This window comes from Anopheles coustani, chromosome 3 (genome assembly GCF_943734705.1).
Source record: "Anopheles coustani chromosome 3, idAnoCousDA_361_x.2, whole genome shotgun sequence".
NCBI lineage: Eukaryota > Metazoa > Arthropoda > Insecta > Diptera > Culicidae > Anopheles > Anopheles coustani.
Genome location: NC_071288.1, coordinates 93,878,321 through 93,901,743, shown reverse-complemented (window position 1 = coordinate 93,901,743; position 23,423 = coordinate 93,878,321). Strand labels below are relative to the sequence as shown.

Below are 23,423 nucleotides of genomic sequence, written 5' to 3'. Positions count from 1 at the left end.
TTCGATGGCCGTTCGCCACGTAACCATTATTTTGGGTATACCAATTGGGTTCCTGGGACGCAAGAACGGTCCCCGTCGTTCACCTGAGCCATCAACATCGAATTAAAGGAACCTGATCGTAGGGCAGCATAAAATAAAATCTGGAAGTACCACACAAAATGGGAACTTGATGTTCGTGTTTGTTGAGTCTAGCGACGTGTCGGAGGGCTTCCGTGTTGAGCGTGGTCTTTGGAAATAGTAGGGGGAAAAAAGGAGACGTGATTTAATTGCTCACAACGGGCGGGCAAACGTGTACGTGTCATCGGCTCACTGTGGAAAAATGCATTCGATTCGTTGGATTTCTAATTGCTTCTTTTTGGGATACAAGAACGGGGCGAAACGAAAACTCGGTGCTCTAAAACGGAAAGGAAGAAAAGGCAGAGTTTCCAACGCACAGTCGACCTTAAATCGTAAAGTCTTCCAGTCGGCGTTAGAACTCTACTGGCCACAATACCAATGATTTATACTAGGTTGTAAAACTGCGATGGAAGTCGCATACAAATTTGATAGGCAATAAGAATTAATAGAATTTACATAAATCATGCCTCTGGAAATTAATTTCACCAACCACCGAACAGTATCCAAAAGGGCCGCCTGAAGACCGTTACGAATTTGAATCGGATAAAGCTAATCAATCGATGGTACGCGGATCGATTTTGTAACACTCTCCATCCTTTGTCATAATCGTTATCGGATTTTATGAAAATTACATCACGGCCAAGCAGATGTGTTGTTTTCTAACCGGTGATAAAGTGAAGTGGAAAAAAATGGTTATACGGGGAAAGCAGAAAGGCGGGAAAAACTCCGACTGATCCAGGTAAAATATGACGCGATAAAACGGAGCACACATTTGCTCGAGTTCGTTCACAAAACCACAGAAAAAAACCTGTTGCTATGAGTAGCAAGGTGCATTTCCCGTGGGTTCGAACCGGACCGCAGGTCTAGGAAAGGTCCATTTTAGATGTATTCTTTATGAGGGTCAGACACAAAACGTTACAAAAGAAACCCCTTAGAGTATGGCTGCGGTTGTAACCATCACCGGTTGGGTTATCTATATATATATATAGTTACCTGTCTGTTCGGAGCTTTCTCACGCCCTGCACTTCGGGAATCGGGAATCGTGGATACCCATTTCCCTTTTCCTTTTTTCCACAACAAATTAGCATAAACAGTAGAGCCACACGATAGCGCTGTAGAAGTGGGTCGCACTTTGCAAGAACTTGTAGAAAGACTGGGGACCCGCATCGAGGCAAAACTGATAGAAGAAGTGTTGCATTAAAAAGCCAACCAGCATAATCGATTCATTTTACCAAAGTGGAGAAACATACCTTTATTTATGTTAGCTTGGAGAGAAGAAATGGAGAAAGTATTGCAGATGTTTCTTATTCAAATTATTCTTTGTGTATTTATGTCCACCCTGCTTGCAAGCCGTTTAATTACTTTTACTTTTTTCGAATCCAATTAAGAGTGGGTTATCAAAAACCCGAAGCCTTAAATCAAGCGCACAAACGAAAACATTGTTCGAAAAGCGAAAAAAAGTGTTACAATTTACCGAACACATGCAAATGATTGCAACGCCATCATTAGTCACGTTCGATTTGTTCCCTCTAACGAACTCCCTTACGAGGCATTCGATCCTCGGCTGCACCAAGTTCTATTTTCCGACACTGATCTCATCGTAAAAAAAATACCCACCAAACACTGATAAGCGCACCCAAACGCCGAGCCAAAGAATGTAAATATTGGAGCTGCTCTCGGGCCCATTTTCTGGCACAACGCAACGGGCGACGGGTTTTGTTGCGCAAGCGAAGCGTCTGTTGAATGTTAAAAATTGATTCATGTTGATGGCGACTGCTGAGGCGTAAGCAGTACTCTCCATAATAATAATAACACTTCCCCTTTGAGAGAAAAAAAACCTTTAGACTGCCTAGACCCATGTCTTTGGGGAAATACATGGGTTTTCGAACCGATACTGTCCGGGGGTAAAAAGTGTTTTTAAAGTGTCCGATTGTGGGGTGAACATTTTGACCTATCTCGCGCGGATCACAGGGGGGAGGGCACGCCATTGAAAACAGGGAGTTCAAGGAATATGGTTAATCGCCTTCCAAGCGAGTGCGTAACTTGACGCCCCACGTTTAATCCCACTGTCGCCATCTACCAAAACGTTACGGACTGACGTTTGTCGCCTGGTTCCATAAAGCCTCATTTTTATGTTACTCGCTGGGGAAAATATATAAAAAATACACTGGGAGTCAGATACGATCGATATACTGGCGGTTTCAAAACATATCTTATCAGCTCCCCCAAAGGGGGATGAGGGAGTTTTTTTCCCAGGCCACTGGGTAGGCCGCTCTTCCTAAGATCGCGGGTTCAATAACACCATTCATGGTTCATGACGAGTGCCGTCTATGCCTTCGATTGGATGTTTGGAGTTCTCCTCCACCCCGATGTGTGCAGTCTGACCAAACTGTTAGGCTCCCTGTAATCGGAAAATGAAATTCGAAACCGTACTGGTTGTTTGTCCCCCCGCCCCGGGTCGGTTAGACATGAGCTGTTCCCTGCGTTATCTATCGTTTTTCCAACACTGGAAGGTAATTTCCCTCCAATATTGGACTGTTCTATCGGCCTCATTGCTTTCGCCGTCCAGCTGGTGGCGGTGTAAATGATGCCACGCGCGTGCATACGTCCAATTAACGCCCCTCCGGACCTATCGATTGACAGTTCCGCACTTCCGGGAACTCGTGTAGGAAAACGTCTAACTGACAGTGAAATGGATCGCTGCTGCTAGTGATTGGGTAGAAAAACAACTTAATCAAGCCGCATCCATTCCGTCCATTCAGCAATAAGAAGGGATGTAAACATTCAGTTGAAGTGAAAAGATCCAAGGGTTTATAACTTTTGTTGACCCACAAAACGCATGCACAATATCCGGTTCCATATCCGTTCCCTTTGGCGAAATGGAACCACCAGCAGTGTTACTGATAAACCACCAGTACCATGAAAATATTAATACCATCGCAAACAAGGGTAGATAATAAAGAATTTTAATTTCTAAAAAGAGGGTCATTACATATTTTAACGATAAAGGGCTCGAAAATGGGTGCGTCGCGAAGAAAGTGGTGAAAAGGGAAACGGGCGTTCCATAGTTCATTAATCAAAATATTTACATCATACCAATCTCCGTGGGTAAACATGCGCTAAGCTAGGGGGAAGAAACTGTCATTCATTTCGTCTGCGCTTCTGTACATACCTGAAGGAAAGAGAATAAGGGATAATATGGTTTAGTTAATGATGTTTTATGGAAGAAACATTAAAAACCTAAACTACCAAAAGTTCTGCATTAATATCCGAAGTGTGTTTTGACATGCATAAATGAAAACAGAGGGTTCAAAACAATAGTTTAGGAATCTGTCACACACAGTCTACGAAATCGCATGCCTTACTCACGTCATGTTTACTTATAGCCCTAAGGATGTATGTTCCATTTGTGCCATCCTTCGAGTTGTTGCATAATACATCCTCCACTTCTTCCCACAAACAACACATTGTACTGGATTGAGATTTAATTTTATTTGCTTTGCTAGTGGCTTTGCTCTTCGAGTGCGATTTCGGTTCCCGCGATGATGATCTCAGCGACCGTTAAAACCTCCCCGGCGAAGGCGGACGAGCGCACAGAAAAGACACTTTCCGCTGATACCGATTCTCGCAGTTGGCTAATGGTAATGGCGGAGAAATATGGCTGCGGCGACGACAAAAACAAGTCATTCCGCACGCCCGCGGCACGCTCGGGAGCTGACGATGACGATGTGTATTATTAATAATAAATGCTGACGAACGCCGGGATGGATCCCGAGACCCATCCAGGGTGAGGCCCTCCGGCAGGCGGGATCATTGGGCGAGTGCTGTGTACTGTCAGGTTCCACACTTCGATTCCATAACTTGTCAGCTGTGGATGCCGTCGTCGGGCTTTGGCAAGACAAGATTTGTTTCCTTCTTGTTGGAGGAGGTTACGACATCATCGATTCATCTCGTTCCTCGTTCGGCGCGCGGTCAATCATTGCAAAGCGATCGCAAATATTTGCACTGCGCCCTAGGCTTGCCATCGGTCCATTACTTCACGGAGGGTCTGTGGTCTGCCGGGAGTTCAGCTGTTGGCCGGATCAGATCAGACGTCCGGAATGAAGTAGCGATTCTCGCCCAGAATGCGTATTACTTACTGCAATGCATCAGCAAAACCTGGGTCGTGAAAGTGCAACTCACAGAGCTCTCCAGCTCCTTCAGATCGACACCGGAGGATGACATTTTATTTACATCTGCAATTTCACACCAAACCCCCCCATTCCACCATCCCCGACACATGTGAGGTCGTATCCAAACAACCTCGCTGTACTTCTCACATTCTGCCGGATGGTCACGATCGGCGTACAGGGGCTCGTGCTACCGGCCCCCGGGGGTCGTCGACCCGGTTCCGTTTCCTTACGCGAACGCATGCCGCATACTTCCAGCCACCTTTCGCGGCAACAAAACCCTTTTCAATAAATATAGCAATACTTTTAGCATACAGATCCACGACGGGCAGCGTCGTGTATGTGTGGTGGCGCGTGTCTGGCATTTTCTATTCTGGCGAGACATTGCCTGTTCCCCACTACAAAAGGGGGGGCCCCGAGAGCATGTTTCATAGGACAGGAATGTTCCATTCTATGCAAGGCAAAGAGACCGACGGACAAGAAGACAGATTCTTTTTTCTTCCGTTCGCTTGGTTTAACTACCCGCCCAAGATGGAGCGCACGCAATCCAAAGGTTGGCCATTCGTAGGTAGCCCAAAGTGTTTCGAAACTCTCCTGGAACCTCCTTTCCAGGGGCTGGGGGGATTTAGAAAGGGCTGTTTTAGGAAAAACTGTCACACTCAAAACGCCACTCGATAAGCTCGAACGAACCGCTTCTCTCTCTATCCGTTATCTAAACGTTTCGTTGTTTCGGTGTCTGTTTAATGTTCCCCGAAGTTTGCCCCTTCGTAATGTCCAAATCCAACCAGTCGTCATAGTCCGTCGAGCATGAGCTTAGCCAGAATCTTTTCGCCCCCCCTCTCTCTCGATGGTTCAGACATCTTAAGCGAATAGATCCGATATGAACGGATAAATCACGCCGCTTGATTGAGGCGATAGATAGTGGAGCGGTTTACTTAATGGCCTTTTTTTGTGCGGCTACCATGACTTTCCCCCGGTCGTACGCACTCCGTGGTGGTATTAGGGAAGCCGACTTTTGAGTGGAGAATTCTAACAACGGCCAATTAGCCCTACTTGGTAGAAACATTTCTGTCCGGCATTTCCTGACCGATAGAAGAAATATGTCGCTCAACTGCATCCACCCCACAAGTTTCTTTCGCGACTCCACCGACTGGCGGACATTTTCCTCTTGCGTCCTCTTGCGAAAGGCGGTACGCGGTAGCAATTACGCAGGGCACGCGTGCAAAGACACATCTGTCTCCTACTTTCCTATGGAATGGGTTGGCTTTAATTACGGACCCCTTTTGCCGGTCGAATTTGCCAACGGGTGTGGGTCTTGCGTACTGCTTGGGTGGAGGATATACGTACATATATACCGGTGGAACAGTGTAACCCTTGGCCATTTGAAGCCGACAGGATGAGAGCGTTTTGAGAGACTTTCTGCCGTGGGTCGAGATCGGTTGCTTGGCCACGGCGGAAAGGGATCTCCATCGCTCGAAGGGATTGGCCTATGGCGCTGGAGTTACCCTAGTGGTACACCCTTTAACCATTTGGACACCTTAAGGTATCCATTTGGTATGGCTTCAAGGCACCGCAAAAGGCCGCACGAACCGCTAGGGACAGAAGGAAGTGTAAGTGTTCGAAATGGATTAATCATCGACCTTTTTCCCTTAGGACGGCGCCCTTTCAGAGGGAGACCCCCGGGAGTGTGGGCTTATGCAATTTCGGGCGGGGGGAGAACGCGTGCACGATACTTCTCACCGAACAACTCATGCGCACCCACGGCATCACGACGAAATACCTACCCCGGCCGAGGGTGTAAAATTAGGCTCCAAAACCGGTTGGCCTGTACTGCACTTTGGGGCCGTGTGGAGCTTAATCACACCAGTGAAAATACCTATCACACTACATTGATCTCGGTACTTCGGGTAAAGGGTAGACACCGCAAGGGCATGGCTAAGCTTCGGTTCAGAAAAAGGGAACTCCAATAAACAAACAAACAGCGAACAACCCGATTCCCAACGAGACACGGAATGTTAATAGGCAATGACAGGCCGAACAGGCGATTCGGATATAGTTTGTCTAGTTTATGCTCGTGTCAAATCAAATCGGACAACACCACAAACTCTAGGACAGGGAATGGCGGTACCGTCTTGTCCGGTTACGCCCTTCGAGGCACCCACGATCAGTTCATCCACCTACACTCAGAGAAGGCCGACTCTTTCCGCTGATACCCGCAGCTCATAGGCATTAGATGTAGCAACTGATTGAAATGGAAGGAATATTATAGTGCTTGCCAACAGCCATGTGGCATATTTGAGGTGAATGGAATCGAGGCACTTTGCGTGCGTACCGGGAAAGACGTAATCAATTGAGGCAGTAGACCCGAACCTTTGGTTCGTTAAGATCTCTAGATAGGAAGGATGTTAGCATTTTAACAGCTCTGTTTCAGTCATATCATGTTCTGACGTTATGGTTTTATTGAATTCGCCTTTTTTTGAGGTTATTGAATAATTCATAGTTTACCAGAAGTTGTACACATCGATTTGGCGAATGTCTCTTATGACGTCCAAAGCTCAAGAACCAACTCCACGAAGACCCACAAAAACATTCATTTAAATCAATTTGAAATGTTTACCGCGCCATGCCTCGTTTGAAGTGGATATTTTTAAAACACACTCTAATAGAATCATTTATGCCTTCTAAATTCGCGTCAATTCGTTGCAGGTGACTGAAGACATTACCGTACTGCGTGAGCGTACGAAACACTTAAGGAGCCACACGACCGGACGACCGATTGATCCTACCCCATCGCTCACCAACAAGCTGCCCAGTGGACCATGAAATGTATGCAGATGACCATTCCTCCATTCGCCGTATCGAGACCCAATGAGCCTTGGCGAATTGGAAGCCCCGTGCGCAAAGTTTGACTTAAATTGCACTGAATTTCCGTCCACCGTGAAGGTTACTGGAATGGCGCGGACCATCGGGAGGGGACATGGAACTTTGCTTTCCACCCTCCTCCACCCCATGTGCAGTTGAGTTGGTCGGTGCCATATTCGCTGTGAACATTCTCCCATTCGGGAGGTGATGTTGGAGTTGGTCTTGAGTCGAATTTCCGTGTGGTTTCCTGCGCAAAGAAGGCAAACAAAATGCAACGGGAGGTAGATTGAGTGTCGCAAGTTCCATCAACCTCGGCGCGGGGGGTTCCCGATGGCGGCAGAGGGCAAACCATCGCAACAATCACTTTCGGCGAGTCACCGAAGCACGTCTGCCCGAATGACAATAGGTCGCTGGGAGTTCGGGCTCCGTCGGACGACATAATCAGACAGCGAAATTAAATCTCAGTCAGTCACGCCAAAAGCCAAAGAAGTTGCCGCCCCCCGGTGGTAGGTTTTGTTAGGAAGATGGAGACTTTGGATGGAGGAAAGAGAATAAATCATTTCCGCACCATCCTTTCGAAGCGCGTTGGGGTCGGGTCCGGAACTCCCATTACGACAATGGCACAATGGACCAAACGCTGGTTCGGGAGAAGAGGTCGAGTGCAGCAGACCACAGGGAGGTTAGATCACTTGTCGTGGAAATGTAACGAATACCTTCTGCAGCAAGTATGCACGTGTGAGACCCTTTTGGACTAACGCCCAAACATGCATATTTTAAGTCCTACTCCAGGGGAAACCGAAACCGTAAGCTTTTAGATCGTACAAAGTGCACATGGTTAAACGTTGACTCACACACGATCAAGATCATTCGACCAGACGAGAGAGAGGGAGAAGCACCATATCGTCTCATGTGACACAAAAGGTTCACCCCGTACTCCAACCAAACCAAACAAATCGCTTTCCTACACCTTTCCGGAAGGGTTGGAGGTTTTGTGGAATGTGTCACGAGACGTGCCAACGTCGACGTAGACATGTCAACCCCACCGGATCCATCTTGCTGCCCAAGGAGGCCACCCGCCGATGCCCTTCTACCTTCGGTTTCAAATCTTCCACCCTCTTACTCACCCTGTTCAGCCTGTGTTCTATTGTTGAATGGGGCGTTTATGTGTATGCACCTTCCCTTCAGAGACCCTGACATGCGTGTGGCTGTGACATTGTGAGGTCTAACTAGCTCCGTCCGTTGAATTGTCTCTCCGGATCGTCTGGCCTATTCTCGATTGTTTAAAGTCTTTAAGGCCAACCCGTGTAATCGGCCAGCTTAAGCGAACCAATCTAAGTAAACAAAAATGGTATGCAAAACGCCTTAAGGTTGAAAAAGTACGTCAAAAATGCAAATACATCAAACACCAGTAAGAATCTTCTCGCTCATCAGTGAAATGTTTTCCTCTAGTTTTTCTAAGAATTTTTCCCAAGCCTACTATACTTTAGGCGCGATCGAATGATCTCTCCTGCTTCAAAGGTACACCGATCCGTTGTTTCTCGGTAATTTTCCAATCAATATTAATCGGCAATTTTCGGATAAAAGCAATGTGCGAAGGAGAAAAAACGTTATATGTACAACACAACGTAAATGTTCCGCGGGGCAAACGAACCCGATCCCATGGTGGATGCATTTCGGGTTCGAAGCATTGACGTACGAGGTAATTGGAGAAGGCCAATGAAAACGGTATCGGTAGAACCCTGGACGCTTGACCTCGCCGAAATCACTTTCCAAAACTCACCCGGAGTCCACTTCTCTCGTTCCCTCTTCAGAACGTTCCTAACCGGCGTGCGTGATTCTGGCTCCACTTAACGGCGAGCAGCACATGTTCAATGGCTTCTTGAATTTTTCGAGTTGGACCAATTAAATTTTTTCTCGGGGAAGGAAAAACCTCTGCACGGCGATAGTTCCACTGTGGTGGGAGAAGTGTTCACATTTCTAAAATGAAATTTCCCGTTGCATCCACAGGCTGGCTCCCATTGTTATCGACCCGTTTTGGGGTGGTGTTTTTTTTTGTTTTCCTTTCCCATCGGAAAATCGATCACTTTGATCTGGTCCCACTTGGGGGGAGCATTTTCAACGGCATCTGCAATGGATGAAGCAATGCATCCGATCGATCGGGCACAGGCCACCCTCTCTCGAGAAGAATGGGTAAATATTTGGATGATGATTCTTTCCAGCGAACATGACACGCTGGAAAGCGCTCGATGGGGAAAGAAAAACACCCCACTTACACCGAAATGCGCGCGAGAAATTGATCTTTTCCGATCCGTCTGACAGAAAAAAGGGGACGGCGTGGTGTCCACTCAAATGGGGTCAGCGTTGTTTTCACGTGGATCAGTTTTCCACCAAATTTTCAGAGGAAGAATTTTTTTATTTGAGCCAAATTTTGGGGTTTAAAATGATGAAAAATATGTTAATATAACAAATCAAATCGTAGCATAAACCTATAATAAATACCCTTATTTTCAATTGGCTGTGATTTTAAACACACCATAAGAAACCCGACCCTCGCTTTGATTGAAAATTGAGATCTCATTCTAGCTAACAAATTGTCCAATTACCCTGATAAACACCGTTTACCGTTAGATTATCTTGGTAATTATGCCTTACCGGCACCGTAGCATGCGCAATAATGAACTACCGTAACCGGTGCAGCAAGCCAAACATGCTACCAAATGCAGATATTCACCTCCGGGCCCTCCCCGAATCTAATTAGATGCTGCCCGTCATTATGCCAAAAATGCACTTCATGCCCTTCTCACTTAACGTTGATTAAAGTGCGCTTGCGGGTGCAATTATACGAGGCGAAAAACTCGAAAATGGAAAACGTCACACTGTCGTACGTTTGATATGAAATTTAGAAATAAAAACTAACGCAGCATGCGATGAACACAAAATGATCCAATCAGTGTCAGTTAGTAACGAAAACGAGATAAGAAATAGAAGAGAAAAAAACATGAATGCGTGCGCTTCCAAATATGGAAAAGAAGGTAGCTGCAAACACAAAATGAAACTGGAAAAAGAATCGAGAACACAACATGTGTCAAAAAAATTGCAAAATGGCTATTAGGATTAAGTTTATTTTTTTCTTTTTTCGTGACAATTTTCTAGAACATTTTGGGCAAAAACAGCTTCCGATGAAGATTTTTGTAATAACTAACCGTTTCTAATGCTCAGTTCACACATACTGAAGCCCACACGCACACACACACATAATTGGGGATGCTTTTTGTTTACGAAACGCATTCAATTACCTAGCGATAATAATTAAGCAATTAACACTTTTCCACGTTTTTCCACGGGAGGTCCCAACCCGCTTGCTTCCCTCGCGCCAAATGCAGCAGCCCCTTCGCTCTTCGCCAAGGGTGCGCATCCCCATACATGGGGCGCGCATAAATGTGCAACATCGCTCTACGAATGGAGAAGAGAGTAAATCTTCGAACACGCGCAACGCATACCGACCGGCTCGGGATGCACATCATGTCGTCGAGTGTTGGAAAATGGCAACGAAAAGATATAATGAACAAGCCAGTGGTGAACAATGGGAAGGGGGATGCGAAAAGCAAACAAATAAACAAAGCATAAAATCCAACATTAGCTGAAGCGTAAGCATTTGACGGAAAGGCAGAAAGTGGCAAGGGGTAAAAAAGGTGTTAAATATGGAGATGCATTTCATGTTTCCTCTCGTCGGTGTGCGTGCGGTGCACTTTTGTTGCACATCTTTCAGGCTCATTCTGTTTACCAGTTCGATTGGAATCTTTTACGGTCCCCGAAGGCGTTTGTTCTGATCCGGCCCCGTTTCTTATGGCGCAGCGGGCGAGAAGCATAATTACTTACAGTTGCATGCATTTTCTCAGCGCCCCGCGGGCCCCCTTGTTGGAACTTCACAGTTATTCCTTTGCGTACGCATTACCCTCTCGAAAGGGTCGTCGTAATGCATCGGCTGCCGTTTGGGCGATGCTGCGCGCAGCTGATTGCAATCAGAAGTCACCAATGTATGTGTGTGTCCGTTGGGTGGTAGTGTTTCGTTGTCTCCCACGACTAATCAGCAGTGCGTCTGGAGGAATGTTTCTTGTCCACTTGATGAGGAGGACGATGACGATGAAGACATCCAATTGTAGCTGATTGCTGCATATGCTGCAGCTTCGGGCGGGGTTGTTGCACTTTACATCTCGCGGTGTGCATTAGATGCCCTGCTACGTCAATAAGTGCAAATTGTCTTGAATTGGGGTTGCAGAGACGCTGTGTTGGATTAATTTAATGTAGCGAGATAACAAAACGCACTAGGGAAATGCTTTTTATTTGTCTAATCAAAGGAAAGACGAAAACTATAAAGTTGTAAAACCACGAAGGAAACAATTTGTACCATTTTCTGCTATAAAGCAATACAAATAATAATGATACGAAAACACAATTTAAACAAAAATAACGTATGAAGGAATGTTATTTATGCGAACATTTTTCATTACCCAAACATCGACATAAGTGTGCACTTCCGCCAGGGAAACCCAACATTCCCAGGCTGCGAGCTGACTTTTACCCCCTCCCGAAAAAAACAAAACACCACCCAACGGATAGCAATGTTTCCCTCGCAGGAGAGAACAAAATAATCCTCTTGCTATGCAAACAACAAAAAACCCAAAGAAACAACCCTCCCGTAGCGTTCCGGAAAACAGTCGCTTTTCCAAAAACCCCGGCTCGCAACCGATCGTTGGGGAGGGGACCTTTTATGGGAAACAAGGGTCTCATTTTGTGTGACACAAATGGAAAAATAAAACCCGACCGAAACGCTTTGCATTCCCGAGCCGAAGCTGCATAAAATTAATATCAATTAACCATGGTCCGGAGTTGGGTTTTTTCTCTGGCTGAAGGAAGGCATTCAATTTTCATTTAAAATTGCCATTTTAAACAAATAGAAAAATGTAGATTGTTGAAAGCAATACGTGTTGTACGAATGGGAACGATTAGTTCGTATTACAAAAGATCGTACCGGGTTAACTATCGGTATTACACCGCAGGAGTTGGAGTATTTTCCCAATTCTTTGCTAGGAATCGAATGGCAAAAAAGGCCCCCTGAAGGGACAGCTCATTTTCCCTCCGGATTTCCCACTCACTTCCTTCACATTGTTACAAAAAGCGACCCCCCATGGTGGTGCGTAAAGCACTACTCTGGGGGTAGAAGGGCGCGGTCCGAAGCCATTGCTGCATTCATCCATACGCAACACTGACTTCATTCAAGGGGGATGTTTTGAATGCAGCTAAAATACAAGCACACGCATGATGCGTTAATTTGCTCTCCTATTTTTCTGTGCAGGCATTTTTCTCGCGCACGGAAGCGTTGCATTTTAAGCGAACATCACGAACATTTTATCACTCTTTTGATTTGGTAGATGAACTGGATGTGTACGTTTTTCACGTGGTTGTATTTGTTTGTCGTAAAAAAATCGTATACTAATCATTTACAGCGTATGCAGCATAAGACTAAGGGTCTTTATGTTTAAAACAGATTTACTTGATTTTGTTTCGAATGAATCCGGAGAATGTTCAGTCCGTGTTCATTCTAAACTTATTTTGTAATCTTATCACTCTTAAGTGTATAGTTTATTGGTGATTCATTAAAATCGCTTACATTTCTCTTCAGTTTTAGGAATGTCCACCCAAACGAGACCAAAACGCATCAAAATCGATAGAAAGTAAAGGTAACACCGAACGCATAGAATAAATAAAGTATGGTTCCGACACAAAGCACCATTTGATGGCGTCACTGGTACAGTGTTCCTCATCACCGAAACAATAAACCTATCGGATGTAGGCCCCCCTTCTCGCTCGTCGGGAGGGAATTAAAATTCCCGTACCGCACCGAGTACCGCGCGCTCGGCCTCATTTCGGAGGCTCGTTTCGATCGAAAGTTCCGAATGACGCAGCAACAACGCTTGCCGTGAAACAATCGACCGATCACCAGCCACCACCATAAAGCGGCTGTCACAGTCAGTGCGTTTCCGGAACGCGCACCAATGACTCTTGGGTTCCAGGTTCGGCGCCTCGGCTTTGCAGGATCGCGCGCACGCGCGTTCCTTGGCGTTCAGGAACGCTGCACACCACTTCTCCCTTGGTTTTCTTTTGCCGAGTCGATCATCCTGCTCATCCATGCAAAGCAACCCCTTCTGCCGGGTGGCAATCAGTTTTACGATGGGTTTGGGGCCGCTTAATTTACAACCAAAAGCCCCCAAGGCTGTGAGTTGCGTTTTTTCCGGAGTTTATACCTTCAAACATCTCTTTGGATTTTCCACTACCAACCACTCCCAGGGAACAGAATGGATAGCTCTGAACCGAGACGATCCACAATCTTTAGCGGGGGCTCTCGAAGTATTGATTCATTTGTTAATTTTGGTTCGGTGAGAGTGTTCAGGAAGAAGTTCTTACAAGAAGCTGGCCATTAGTGGCTTTGATGATGTCAGAAGCTCTCCTTGAAGTGTTGTGTGAAATAAATATAACAATTCTACGAATGATTAAAATGAGCAAAATAAAATTATTAAAGTAGGCCAAAATCTGATGTTTTGCACAAATAAAACCCACCTACGGCTATCCTCAACACTTCAATGCATGAATTTACAAAAATTTTGAAAAGAAATGCAAAATGTTTTCTGGTTCACCAACTTGTCTAAAGACACAAATTTAGCACATTGGGGGCATGCGGTTAATGACAACTGTCAACAGAAACCGTCCAAACAAAGGTAGTTCCTGAAACCCAGCCAACCCAAGATGTCATGACTCACCGGCGCCAAATTTAGTACTCGCTCGAACCCAGCAAGAGCGACCATCTTTTACAGCGAATAAGGTTTCTGTGATGATCTGACGGAATGTATGCGGGCAGAAAGCCGGCCAACCGGTTTTGCCAACTCACACACTTTCCATACTTGCGTTGCCATCGAGGAAGAAGACAACGACAGAAAAAATTGGCAACCACGTGCGCGCTGAAGACACACGCGAACCCGTTAACGGAGGTCGACGGAGATCCGATCGTACGGGGAAGGAGGGCGTGTGGTGCACATTATGGAAGATTATGCCTTCCTGTCTTTTTTAATTCGCTTCCGCCGGCGATAGCGAATGCATCGGAGCGCCGCTTGGTGGCTCGTCTTTTCGTGAACCTTCTGTCGTCCACGGGGAGGTGGACTCATCAAATTTCCCGAACTAAATTATCCCCGCTAGAGATGGACCAGCCGCTCCATCGGTCGGCAAGACCTGCTCCTGCTGTTCGTGCCGACCTATAATCAGTTCGAGGCCCGATCCCGGGCCGGTGAATTATTCAACTTTTCGCGTGCATCTGCGTGCCACACCACGCGGCAATATGCATCCGAATGCATTCCCCACCTTTCTCTCTTATATCTCGTCCGCCGCATGTCCAGTTTACCATAAACTGTAGTTAAATTGGCTTCCCCGCAGCGGGCGATCCCTCTTTTCGGGTTCTGTTTCATGCTATCCAAATGATTGACAGTAATAACGGTGTTATTGTTTTCCTTTCTTCGCCCGTCAGCCAAGACGTTCCAGAGACAACTAACGTCCGCGGGGAATGACGTGAAAATAGCTCCTCGCTGTAGGTCGTGAAAATAAAATCCACGCTTCGTGCGAGCATGAAATGCCTCGAGAAATAAATTTTGCTGGAAGATTGAGAGAATTTAAGGGCAAAAACTAACTTTCTCCCAAACAATTCCTGGAGAGTTGGATGTTAATCATTGTCAAAACCATAGACAGACTACCGATTATTAAAAAAAAACCTTCAGAACTATCTATACATAAAATGTTACGATCCTTTTTGGCTTTCTCTTCACCTTCAGAAATTTCTTTTGCCAATCATTTAACCATTTCTCCAGCACAAGTGAGTGTTTTCCCATATGTCACTATCATTGACACGTCGTCGCTTTCGCTTCCTTCCGATTCAAATTCTTGCGGAATGGAATTTAGCAGCGGAACAAATTAAGGAAACACCCTTTCAATTGTCCGGTGACGTTCCGTTTATCACCGCCGACCCTTTCAACACTTTCCGGTTTTCGCGTCCCATTCCCCGTGCGCGTATTTGTTAGTTCTTCCTGGTGATGTTCAAATTTGTTTAATGTTTTCTGTTTCTCTTTTCTCTTCCGATGGGCTCCTGCTGTCCAGCTCGCGGGTGGATATTACTGCGCCGTTTCTATTTTCCAATTTTGGTTTACCATCGAACGGATGTAGCCCGTACCAAGCCCCCGGGAAGCCTGCCGGGGTTTTCAATGATCGATGACAGGGGCTCTCGTACGTGACCCGGTGGACGCAGAACGGATGTTACTGCCTTTTCACGCTTGACGGACCCTGTCGCTGAACCCAAAACCACCTGGGCTCAGGGTAGAAGAGTATGAGAGAAAGAGAGCAAGAAATCCACTCACCACCTTTACAAAACTTGCTCCTATATCCTTCCCATATTCTGTTACTTGTGAATGACTTAATTGAGGCCAAATACTATAAAATACCCTCAAACATCCCATCATTAGTGAACCATACCGATTTCCCAAAGGCTTATGAATTAAAACTGAATGTAATAAAACGCTTGCCCTGAAGTCTGTTCCCTTTTGCAGTCTCTCCTTGGCCATAAACATCATCCGGTGGCTTACCGGTGGTGTTCGTTCCGTCCTGCTTGGATTAAGCATTAAAATTCAGTATTCACTTGACTTTGAGAAAACTTCACCGATCGAGAAGGAAAGGAAAAAGGCGGACGGGCGCGCTTCAAACGCTTTATGATCGACAGCTATGATCTACCGGCATAGAATAAATCATTAGGAACAGAACACGAAAACTTGTTTTAGGCCATCGATTGCTTAATCCACTGGTCACCGGTTGCATCGGAGACGTGAGTTCTTTACTTTGGCATTCCTTTTCGGTTAATGTAAATAAGCTTCAGAGGTAATGTCCGGGATCCCCGGAGAGGTTCCTTCCCGGTGGAGAAGAATTATGCAGCTAAAGTCGTGGGCTCGGATTCCCGATGGTATCTCGCGGTGGGTACCGAATTCCACACCGACCACCGAAGGTTCCCCGTCGATCTAACATTCCGTTCTAGGCATACCACAAACAACCAAATAGTGGAACCTACTCCAGCGTCGCCGTAACCATTTTCCGAAACGGAAAGTACGGAGACCAGACGACCCGCTTTCGTGATTCACCTGTTCTGTAATGGTCTGGAAAGCGATAGCGATGGTTGCAAGGGTAAGGGAAGAAATGGGGATGAACCAACGAACGAACGCACTATGACCGAAGCGGGGCAATACGCTGGCCACACGAAGCGAACAAACAAGTGCGTCCGTGTTGACTCCCGTGTATGACGACGCAAAGCCCATCAGCAACTCCTGTGGTGCAGCACGACCGTAAATCTAAAAATTCTAAGAGCCGGAGGAAAATTATACTTGCTAATTATAATGCTGAAAACGAGTGAAGGAATAATTCGTCCACGCTTCCCCAGTTCCTTTGCGGAAGAGGAGAGAGATATACGGGGGTTGGGGGGAGGTATTTTCCACCCGTACTCGATGCGGATCGGTAACTTTTCAGACCATAAAAAGAGCTGCTCGGTGGAAGCTCGTGATCATCAACGTCTCGTCTACCGTGTCTAGGTGCGACTTTGGTTTGGTCCGCTGCTGGAGCTCATCAAGAGTTTGGCGTGGGTATTGTCATGCTCAGACCTCGTGCAGGTTAGGCTGGACTATAATATCTTTCTGGGTGGATGCAACATCGACTGGCTAAGCAAGCTAACGAACGCTCTATTGCATCGATGGGATTAAGATTGTCGACGCGCCGGAATCACCTTCGAAGGAGCCCTTCGAGCGTTCCTATTAACGAGCGTGCCCAAAATAGGTGTCTATTGTTTTTCATCTTTATCTTGCCCTTGAAAACGGAGGTCCAGCCACGTCCGAAAGACATAACATGCACGCAGATAAATAAACAATGTGCGGTAATCAGTCGGTGGTGGGTAGTAAACCACGGCAACACACCGAGGCACCTGCGGGTGGGTCAGCTAGGGCGTCTACTACGACGAGAGGACATTGGCAGCCGCCTGAAAAGTGTGCTATCCTTCGTCGAGCTCGGTAATTTAAATTATGGAAAAACGCCTCCCAAGTTGGGAATGGACCGTTCCGAGCGCCGCAGATGATTACGGTAATGATGCAACGTGCCGTTAATTAGACTACTGTTCCCCATGCACCGTCGGTAGCCCGTCCTCGGACGCTGATGACGGAGGCTTTCTCTCCCCCTGTGGACCGTGTATGACACATGGATATGGTAGCGCTCTCAGTCAACTCAGAAGCTGTGATAATGTGTCAAATGGGCATGCATGGTTATGTCTCACTTCGGCGGGGGAAAAGAAAAACACGGTTGGTGTGGCCCAGCAACACCTCCGCAGGCGGCTAATGAGGGCTGCATTCGAAATAGCTGCGTCTGGAGGCATCTTGAATGCTGGTGAACAATTTATATTGGGTCGTCCCTAAAGTGGATCACCAAAACAGGTGTACGTACATTTCGTATGCATTTCATCACTGCCGTACGAAAGTAAACGTGTATAAAATGTCCACCGAATCGTGACGTTTATCATCGATTACGGAATGTTGTATGTGTGTGTGTGTGCTGGATGATGTAAGTCTGTTCATCGGAGATAGTATCAGGCATATCAAATTAATTTAAAACAACCCAACCTGATTCGACAAGTTATTCAACGAAAGTTTCGCTAACTTTTCAACCAAAACCATTTTTGTTTAACGCATTCATAATAAAAATACATAATTATATACTGCAACTTCTACAGCGTTCATTTAAATGTAGGACTGTTGTAGAGGAACCTAAATGTTGTGGTTTGAACCCAAACAGACAAATAAAATAACAGACGCGATGGTAACCAATTCCAAGCAATGCAATTCTTTGGAATGAGACGAACCAATTTCTTCTGAAATGCATCCAAAGCTAGTCGCCTTGATATAAACGAAGTATTTTCCGTCCAACTAGGCTGCTCCATCGATCGACCAAGGTGTTAAGACTTGGTCACTCGACCACCATGTTTCTTGAACTCTTTTTCCATCCCTCTATGGGAAATTGGTGAGAAACGGAATTATCGGATCGTCTAGGTGTCGAGTATCTTCGAACGTGGGGGGTTACCATGGCAACGGCTTGTTAAAGTTCCACTAAAGATGCTTGCCACAAGTAGTCGGGAAAGGTGTGAAACGGACCAACGTGATTGACTCTCGGTCGAAGGAGAAGAAGTCCGACGGAATTCTTCGTCAATTGCTGCCAAAGGTCACCAAGGCGTTCGCCCTGCTCACTGTGAAGATGTGCCGACAGTTCAGTCGATGTGTCAATCGGTCACGTCGCGTTGCCGGTGGGCATCTCCGGTGAGAGGATCAGTCAATCTCACGGACGCCGGCTCGCCTGAGGTAGCAGCAGAAGAGTTTGATCGTGCAATCGATAAAAAAACCGCCGAATGCAACAAGGGTTTTTCTATTCGAATTTTCAGCTGATGATAAATAGATCACATCGCCCCAAGCTTCGCATCCCGCAACCGTCGTCCTTCGTTAACACTCTTTTCAGTGATTTATTATGTGTGAAAATCAACAGTTCGTGCCAATCGGTCACGATCACTTTGAAGATTGTTAAACTTTCCTGCGAATGACCGTAAGTGATGCAATAAAATTATAAATTTTAGAGAAAAACAACTACATTTTTAATCGAGTAAATGCTCTAATGCCCATGTCAATGCTGTTAGAAACATTCTGGAAATCTCTTTCCCACAAGAACACAACTTATGAATGGATGCACTGTGGCGCTGTGGAACATTAAGGGGGCACGTTTAACATCTAACCATCTCACCAGATATTTAAACCAGGGCACATGGCGAGCAATGCGAGAAATTACTGTGATTTACGATGGTCATAAAATCTCGGCCATTCATTCCACGTCCGACGCCAATGGGTTTAAATCCACTAAAACCACAGACCGTTTGAACCGTTAAAACCGTCCAATGCAATGCCAATCCGATGTGAGCAAAGGGGGCGGAGGGGGAATGAGATCTCTTCGGGCGATCAGTCGAAGACCGTTTGGGTGCAAGTCAAATGACAGAAAACTTACATCATTCAAAACTCTGTTCGCTTGGGTATACCATTCCTAAAAAAGTTTGATCTATTGCTTATGGCGGATGTGATGTGTGGCCATCACCAATATTCGGGAAGGCGTGCGGGAAATATGAGCGTCTACTCAGTGCAGCCTTTGAGGGGCAGAAATAAAATGTCTTCAAAATGGCCCTTTGGAAGGCGTAAGAAGATCAACAATGAAGCCCATTTATTCCCCAATGCCCATACGGTGTCAGATCCCGACCGTCGTGCCCAAACGTGTAGTCAATCCTTGGAAAAATGGAAAACCAAACATAACTGAAACATCGACCTCAGACGGTAATAAAATAATTTAAAAAAAGGTAGACCTTTAAATAAAAATAAAGAACGTAACATTTACTCACCTAAATCACTGTCACAGAGTACCATCGTGCGGCAGTTGGATTCAGAACTCTTGTTGTGTTTGTTTTCCGGAGAAATACTCAAACAAGCCGCCAAACAAAAAACGCGTCAAAAACCGTCGAGACGTCCCGGTGCAGAGAGCAACCTCGGATGACAGCTTCCGCCCTTTGGTGTGATAATTTTCGGGAAACTCAGCTGAAGTCGGAAGCTGATGGATCCAGACACAGGAGTAGCACCTTCGCGAAAACTTATGTTGACATGATGCAGACGGCGACACTAGCATTCACTCTTCTACAGTAGCATGCATGCAAAAAAAAAACCACACACGATCACATACACACACTAGCAAACAGGGAAACAAAACCAAGCACAAACAAACTAACAACACCCTCCTCCGTCTGGTAGAGCTTCTGTACTAGGGGGACAATCTGTATGGAGCAACGTATGGTTGTCCTCGATATGCCACAGGAAGGTACCGATCGTGGAAGGGGGATGTGGATGAATCACTCTACAACTCGGCGAAGTTGGGGCCTACTCACTCGCTGAACCACCTCACCGAAGCACCGACACTGCACTTTGTTGTGTTTCTGTTGGATTGCACTTTCGCAACAGTCCGTCAGCGAATCTAGAATCCGAAACCAAGGGCTCAAATCTGTCAGAGGATCACCACCGTCGTTCTTTTTAGGGCTATGCTGATGTGGGTGAAATTGGACACCGATTGTCAGGCGACGACGCCGGCTGGTTCGGGAACTACTGAAGAAGCACGTTTTACTTAATCATGTGGGACTAACGAGGTCACAGAATTATTTTCGCGACGACGTACATGCAGTTCCAAAAGCCCCGTGGAGGGGATGAGTTTATTCCAACATGTTGAACTACGGAGAACACATGAAGTTCTGACTCCTGGGAGTGCTAAAAATGTAGATAAGAAAAAAGAATGCCCTTAGAAGTTACTGTAACATTTGTTCCTACTTCACAATTGTCAAAACGCCTAGACCCGGGCCTTTTCTCTAACAGTGTTTAATAAATAATTAGCACAACGGATGTGTATTTAAATGTATTTAAAAATCGATTCCAAATTTCGTATTACAGATGACAAGAACAAAAACGACAAATCCTCCGCAAGTCAACACTGCACTTCAACTCAATTGTAATTCTAACTTGTCGCGGTCATCAATCTTTGCCAAAAAAATAGGGACAAAAAGGGATCGCGTAGAGAGAAAAAATCCCGCCCAAAAAGATGGTTTTGCGGATACAGCGAGAAAAGACAAATACTCAACCATTTCGAGGGTTGCAGCACGTTGGAAAACGATCGTCTATGGTCATAGGAACAGATGGAAGTTTGGAGAAAAAAAAACCCATCGAGAGGTCTAGGGATCGTCGGTTTTTATTTTCGACGGGTGTAATCCAATACATTCCATATGCGCTGAGTCGGATGATCTTTTCAGTATGCACGAGACATGCTTTATGTTCGAGTGGCTTTTGGGTTCTGTGCTCTTTGTCAGTTGTCCAATCAGCATTTCAATGGAGAATTAAGTGCTTCAAATTCGGGCAACTGTGCGGACGATAACTGATTATTTTCATTGTTTTTTTCGCCCTAAAACTGGAAGGTATAAATGGTTTCTTAAGGGTTGTTTTTTTTCTAAAACCCATTTATTTGAAACATAACAAGCAAAGTTTCAATGTTCGTCACTTCATTGTTGTAAACAGGATGAGGTTATTTATGGATCAAGCGTTGACTGCTTGTTCAAGAGTTGAAGCAATTTTTATGGTTACAAACGGTAAATACTTCACACCTACCGTAAAGGGATATTTTCAGGGAAAGATGTGGAACTCCTATCGTTAACATCCGCATGTTCAAGAACTGATCACACAAGGGAGAAGCCAATTGTAAACCCGATTGGAAATGGGATAAACATTCAAGAACGAAAGAATCACAGCGGGGTTATTTAGTGGCGCTAGGGAAAGTATTTGTACAGATTTTATTAATGAACCACAGATGTGGGTTCCCGTTGGCTTTTCTCGAGAGTTTTGCGCCCGACAGTAAAAGGGACTTCTTGCAGGAGCCCTACCCTCCCTAGGGTGTGCTTCGCTGTTTATGGTTCTTAAACCTAGAAAGTCTCTTATCTCGACTCCTTTAGCGAAAACATCTACCCTGTTCGGAGAGAGTGTATGAGGGACGGTGAACCACAGGGGCAAATAAAAACCAATCTCACTTCCTTAATCTATCATCACATTAAAGTCCTTTATGCTAAATACTTGTCCTCTTTAATTTTCCTCCCATTCAGTTTGTTGTAAAACTTCCTAACCTTCCTAAAAATTAATCGTCAGATTGTCGACGTAATATCAAGCAAAGCATATTTATAAATGGTTAAACTACAGGAAAAAAACTGATATTTGTGGCTTGCATAGTTAATTCTTGCCTAGATGAGAGTCGAGGGAAATTGTCCACATTTTAGTTTAATAATAAATATGATAACAAGAAGGAATAACGTGAAGAAAAGTGTGGTGCATAAATATTCCATTTCCGTTTTGATACAAACCCAAAAACCAGACGTTTAAATCTTCTCGACACGCAGCATATGCTCCAGTTCTCATTAGTTTATGGTTCATAGAGCCTTTCGTAAACGCGTATGCCTATAACCAACTCATAAGCAAAGTCCTTTAAAAAATGTACATCCGGCATCCAGGAACATCCGTCACTCACAACACCCCCGCAGAAGGACGATACCTCGTGCTATCACTTTCCCCAGTTCAAGAGCTTCTCCAGATACTTCTTGAAACGGCATACTTTCCTATCGTGTTTATCTATTTTTGTTACGCATAGATGGTCCACGGAAAACTCAAGGATGTCTTACCGATCTCTCTCGTCGCGATACTTCATTTCCCAAAACAGCATCGAAAGCGTAGTCTTCCGCTCGCTGGAGGTTTTATGCTTCGTTCGTTATTTTTTACTCGAGTAAAAAGATAAGAACTACACGCCTCAGCTGTAGTCGAAGGAACAGTAACGTCTCGGACGATTGGAGTTAGGAATAGCACTTTAAATCACTTCGGTTTCAATTTGATTTTGTCTCTATTACTCACTTGATACTGCAACGTCTCTATTCATAATAGTGAAACCGTACTTTCAACACACTATGCACACATTTTTCACTGTAAACTGATATTTCCTAAACCAATATTTAAAATTGTTGTTAAAATTTTTTTCAAGTGATGAATGAAAGAATTAACCGTTTTCGTTAGAATTTATTTCCAATGTCAAAATAAGTTCTTTTCGTTATTCACAGAACAAAACACACGCGTTGTTCAACCACGACAAATGTTCGATCGTGCACGACGAAGTTCCCGGCACCGCGGAATGACCATAAATCACGTGCAAGAATAGCAGCTTCCTTTGGATCGGATTCCACGCCGCATACGAGGGAAATGCTACTTTTGTATTCAAATTCGGTTCGAACACGTCACCGAGAGCGGCGATTAGTTGTTAACACAAGTATTAGATGCATCACGCAAGGAACACTGCACAGCAAAACAATGTAAAACTTTTGTTTATTTATTCTTGTACGCTTTTTGCCGGTCAGCAAACTAAGAACGAATGTGGATGTCACGGCTATTACTATTTAACGATTCACTTTCCACCATGAAACAACTCAGCGCAACGGTAATTAGTCGTGGACATTTAAAATGACCATTGAAGACGAAAACACCAGTGACTTACTTGTAT

At 45.3% G+C, this 23,423-nt stretch overlaps 2 protein-coding genes across 2 annotated transcripts in view; both read right to left on the bottom strand.

The window, feature by feature from the left end:
- LOC131260671 (uncharacterized) overlaps positions 1-19,832 on the bottom strand; it is a 48,611-nt gene extending 28,779 nt beyond the window's left edge. The window contains exon 1 of the mRNA XM_058262461.1: positions 19,702-19,832. Within this exon, the coding sequence (XP_058118444.1) occupies positions 19,702-19,726 (25 nt within the window). The 5' untranslated portion in view covers positions 19,727-19,832. The remainder of the gene's footprint in view (positions 1-19,701) is intronic.
- Positions 1-23,423, bottom strand: part of LOC131260675 (alkaline phosphatase 4) — a 328,385-nt gene that overhangs the window by 151,939 nt on the left and 153,023 nt on the right. The window lies entirely within an intron of this gene.